The sequence below is a fragment of the Vigna umbellata genome, chromosome 4, assembly GCF_029865625.1.
Source record: "Vigna umbellata cultivar VRB3 chromosome 4, Vumbellata_1.0, whole genome shotgun sequence".
NCBI lineage: Eukaryota > Viridiplantae > Streptophyta > Magnoliopsida > Fabales > Fabaceae > Vigna > Vigna umbellata.
The window spans coordinates 49,033,707-49,039,257 of NC_142168.1; the positions used below are offsets into that span (position 1 = coordinate 49,033,707).

The 5,551-nt window shown below is 32.4% G+C and overlaps 1 protein-coding gene across 1 annotated transcript; it reads left to right on the forward strand.

Annotated features, from left to right (window-relative positions):
- The first annotated feature begins 332 nt into the window (after positions 1–332).
- Positions 333–4,168, forward strand: LOC124823758 (uncharacterized). The gene is made up of 2 exons (XM_047296049.2): positions 333–769; positions 3,814–4,168. Exons 1-2 carry the CDS (start codon positions 542–544, stop codon positions 3,967–3,969), a joined length of 384 nt encoding a protein of 127 aa, XP_047152005.1. The 5' UTR covers positions 333–541; the 3' UTR covers positions 3,970–4,168.
- Positions 4,169–5,551: the final 1,383 nt, after the last annotated feature.

Genomic DNA, 5,551 nt, shown 5'->3' on the forward strand with positions numbered 1-5,551 from the left:
AAATGTCAATTTGAAATATTATTTAATATTTTTATTCATTTTTAAAATTTGAAAATAAAATATATTAAAATTTAAAATATAAACAAATTTTAATTTTATATATAAGTTTAAGGATTACATATGGAAAAAAAAAACTCCAATTTTCATTCTTATGATAATTTTTTAGTTACTCAATTTTAATAATTTATAAAATAGTATTAATATGCTCTATCATAATTTGTAGCATGTATTCATGAAAAAGGGTGATAGATTCATCTAAGAATTCAGTCTAATTGGTTCCTCTAATAAAGAAATATTAAATTATATTGATAATCTAACTGTGAGAGTGTGTATAGTGAAAGAATGAAACAACCCTTCCTTTTGTACTTTGTTGTTTCTAAACTTCCTTCTTATACTCATTCCATTATACTGTGCAGTACCTTCTTCTCTTTCTGGGAGTGGTGAGCAGAGTGAGAAGCCAAAGTGGAAGAGGAGAAAAGGGTTTGTGTTGTGAGTGATGAGAGTGTAAGATAAAACTCAGAAGGGGATACAACCACAGCACATGGAAGAAGCAGAAAAGGAGTTAGAGAGAAGGAGCAAGTTTCTGAGCAGTTTGATACAGAAGAAGAAGTCCATAGAGCAGCATGAGGATCTCAAGGTTCATGTCAGAGCTTGTGACATGCCTCTCCCTTTGCAGAACCACGCCTTCCATTATGCACGTCTCCACTTGGAATCTCTGCTACCTGGCACCAAACTTGACAGCAAACTCCTTGCACTTTCCCTTAAAAAGGTTACATATATATTTATATAACTCTTTCTTTTTCTTGTATCTTCTGGGAAAATTTTCAAAAATCTGTTTTTGGGGTCTGATCTTTGACCCATGATGCAAAGTTGCAATAGAGTCTGACTTGGAAGCTTTTGGAAAAATGGTGTTATTGGTTCTAAATGTCTTGGCTGAGTAAAATTAGTGACTTTTTGTGACTGCATATTTAATAGAGCAGAACTTAGGTGTGATTCCTTCTTTACTTTAAGTACTCTTCTGTAATATAAACCTTTTGTAATGGACATTACTGAGGGAAAATTCTACCTCTGATTTGAGAATCACACCAAAAAATTTGATGACCCATACATATTTGTTTTCTCTTATTTAATATTGACTCTTTGATTTGCCTAGCTCTTATTATTGTTTAGAAATGAATAATGATGTTACATAATTAAGTATATAGCCAAATTTCTATGCACATTTTGATTTTGGGTGTTGGTATTAGGTTAATTGGGTTACATCAATGGAATATGCATAGTGGATTTCTGCTTCAGTCAGCTTATTGAAACTAACCTTTTTCTTTTTCTTTGCCTTCTACGTGGTAATTTTTGTTGTGTGTGTATGTTGGTTTCTCATCCTTGCCAATGGTATCTTGAAAGCACACATGGTTTGGTAATCTTTTTCTTGTGTTTTATTCAGTATGCTGAAAGAGTGGGTTTTGAATACTTGTAGTGTTGGAGGGATATTTTTTTCTAATTGTTAACTGATTATTGAACTCTGTATTTTGATCCCACAGTCTGCATATTCTTTCTGGCTTTCTGTTCTATTTTTGACCTTAAATAACTTTCCAAATCATTCTCTACAAATCTCTGAACTTTGTTTATGCTTCGCAGTTATTAGGTGGTTCCATTAAGTTTTCTGTTGCTTTTATCTCACTTTCCTTCTCAAATGCACCAAAGCCACACATTCTGAGCTTGCAAAAGCCCTTACTTTAATCTGGTGCTCATAATTCACCAATACTAGGAATTCAGTTCCATTTTCCCTCTGAATCTTTTTCTTTTTATTATAATTTGAAGTCTTGTAGCGGGGTATTTTGATAAATAATGTGGTACGATTTCAGATCTGATGCCATTTTCTGAAAACCTTTACTTTTTCCTTTATCTCTTATTAGTGTTCCTGCTCTACAATCCCGAGTTATAAAAAGTAGTAAAAGTTAAGAAAAGAATAGAACTCAAACCAAATAGGCCTTACCTTGTTTGCAGTATAGGACTTGAGCTAAAACGATTTTTCTCTTTTCTTCTTATCCCAAAATGTTTTTCCACTTCTTACTTGTAAAGGGTACATGGTAACATAGCTGATCAAATATGTAAATGTCTTAAACATGGGTTGAATATTCTCTCAGTCGTTTTGTTAATGATATCAAACAAGTACACATGTGTAAAGGGTGAACCAATGGATAATGCTCCTACCAAATGGGGTTTGGGGAGAGTAGGTATGTCCTCTTTTAGTATATTAAATTAGAGGTTTCAGATCTGATGAAGATCCTAAAATTATTGGTTTTCTTTGGGAAATTAAGCAATTTATAAATGGAATTTTGTCATTGAAAGGTTTTATTATTCAATAACAAGTTACGGGACTTGAGTCCCATAGTAGATGTACAAGATTCTGTGGGATTTATAAGGCCTTTGCCTCTCCAACTACGACAACTAACTTTTGTGGTGTGATTCTTCTTTATATCATCGCGGGATAATTGTGCAACTTTGTGCAACCTTGTGCAACCTGCAACCTGCAACGCTATCTTCCTAAGCTATTGTTCTACCAAGAATCCAATTGGTGACCGTGGTTCTGATACCAATTGTTACAGCAAATACTTATTACTTGGTCAAAGTTATACTTGATAGTCAAAACACAACTCTTTATGTTTAAGACAATACCAGTCCAAGTGTCATGATTTGATTGTGACTTTACTAACCTGAAATGGAACCATTGATATATCCTACAACAATATCTTCTAGCTTGCAATGTTTGTGTAAGGCTAATAAAAGGACTACATAGAAGGTCCAATGTTAGGATCTAGTATCGTATTCATAAGCCTTGCGCTCTCCAACTACAACATCTAACTTTTATGGTGTGGTACTACTCCCAAGGCTCTTGTACAAGGGATTCAAAGGATCAAGCTTGTACCCTTTAGATAGTAATTTGGAGAGAACACAGTTGTAGTTACAATGAAGTGTTAAAACTAGTTTTTGCATTTGGTTTTGGTCAAGAATGCATGGATTTTTCATGCTGAGTTCTATAGCTATTTGTATACTATAGAACTCAGCATGAATGCACAGGTGATCATAGAAAATAGAAGGGCATGTTGAGATGCAGAAAACGTACTTGTTGCAGTCATGAATAAAGATTTTCAGCAATTGTTGATGTTGTTGACCTCAGGCTTAGTCATTTTCAGTTAAATAGTGAAGGTGAAGGTGGGTATCCTTATGAGTTTGGTATCTTTGTGGTCCTCTGAGGATTGCATTACTCTTTTTGCTGTGACTCTCCAGGGTTGCCAAAAGATATTAAGAGTTATAATAAATTGGAAAGTATGTTAGGTATGTTGGTTGTAAAATTAATAAATAGGCTGCGTGGTATAGGTTTGATTTTCTGATGAAAATGTTATTTGGTCCTTCATTTCATTGATATGGCCTTATGTTGTCAGATGATATTAAAGGTTATTAGAATTCCTATTACACAAACGGAATGGATATCCAGTGTCTGTCCTCTGAAATGAATGTCAGTGAAATTTTTATTACTTATGGGACAGATTTTATTATTAGCTTGCTTCATCTATTACGCTCATAATTTTCATTTTTTCTCAAAGTTTGTGTGGATTAAAAAGTTTTACTTTTTTTCTTTTCTTTTGGCTCTTCACTGATTTCAAACGGACATTACATGAAAAACTATTGCTGAATATTGTCCTTTTTTTCCTCCCTCTTGAGCTATGTATGGTTTAGTGTAAAAGTTCTAAGTTTTGTTTTCTGGTATGAACAAATTAGATGGCTAATGATAGAAACTTAATGGGTTTTCAGGAATTTGATTCTTCATATGGTCCAGCTTGGCACTGCATTGTGGGTACTAGCTTTGGGTCCTATGTTACTCATTCTCTTGGTGGATTTTTATACTTTTCCATTGATAAGGTTTATATCCTTCTCTTCAAGACAGCTGTTGAACCATTGGAGCATTGACAACTTCCACAATTATGAGCCATGCTTCTTTGGGATGATGTATTTTAAAATTTTAAACCGGCTGATATGTAAAATTAAGTGAAACATTTAAATACTGTATTTTGTGATGTAACTGATGCACTTTTCAACAAGAAAGAGAGTATTCTTGGATGCAATTTTGTTTGGATTTGTAGTGAAAGAGAGCATTTTGAAAGCAGAATTTGTTGTGGCAAGACACTAGATTTAAATATTGTTCAGCTCAAAATAACATTTTATAGAATTAGTCATGGTTGATAACAGCACATAGAAAAATGTTTACATGTCCTTCGATTTATCTTAAACATTTCGTTTATTTTTGTTGAAGCAACGTGCTTTGTAGATGCAAGGCATGGAACTAATTATATGAAGTTTAGAGATCATCAAAACGGATTTTATACTTTCAATAGAGTTTGACAGATTATCAAACTCAATCTGCATGAGTTTATGGAATTTTGTAGAAAGATACAATAGTAAAGTATAGGAGTCCATTGATATTAAGTAGAATTCAACTAAGCAAATCGTCAAATCACATGTAAATTCATAGAAACATAGATTCTTGCTGTCAAAAGATTTTAAAAAAAAAAAAGTAAATTTGAGTCATACAGTAAAATGTAAGGGCATATATTTTTAGGAGCATTAGATGAGAAGATTTAAAGTTTAAATAGTGATATATGTGGAGATAAGAAAAAATAATTAAGAGATGGTTGAATTTTGTTTAAATTATTTTTTTTAATTTTCCACAAATTTAGTATGATAAAAAGTACTCAAATTATGGTTTTGTATTACAAGTGATCAGTTAGTGACTCTTGTATTTGATGAAGTTTATTAGACACAACTTTGTGACTTTACCAACTTATTTGCTTAAATTTCATATATGATTCCTCATCATATATCCCCTTTTTAAGTTAATTCAAATGATGATAAAATGCAATGTAAAAGAATAAGGAGAAGGAGAGATTTGATTCATTTGACCATGCAAACTACATTCATTCTTAAATTAATAGATTGAGTTTCACCAAACAAACTGCTGCAAAGTAAAAAGTGACTTTAGACTTGTAATCATTGTTAGCTATCCTCTTGAGTATTGTTTGGACTTGTACCAACTCTTCTAATCTCTTGATTATTGTTTGGGCTCAGCCATTTCTGGCTAACTCATTAAGTATTGTTTGGACTCGTAGTCACTCCTTGTTAAGATCAGACAATCCAATACATCTCACCTGACGATCCAATCTACATAAAACCACTTCATAGTTTTGATGATAACAAACACTCTTAGTAATATGGATTAATATCACATATAATATGTTTAACATGTATGTTCATGCACTTGAAGGATTCTTAGTCAAGTTCATTTTAGTCTCATATCAAATCGTTTATAGGACCTGGCCTGGCGCTTTATCATACGATGTTTGATACTTCAAATTCAATTTTATTTCCTTTTTAACGAATTTAAATGAAATTGTAACGATAGAAACTTTTCTAGATAAACAAAAATGCTCGAAAGACTTCATAAATGAATAATATATTTGTGATTTGAAGAACTTTAAGTGAGCAACCCTATTTT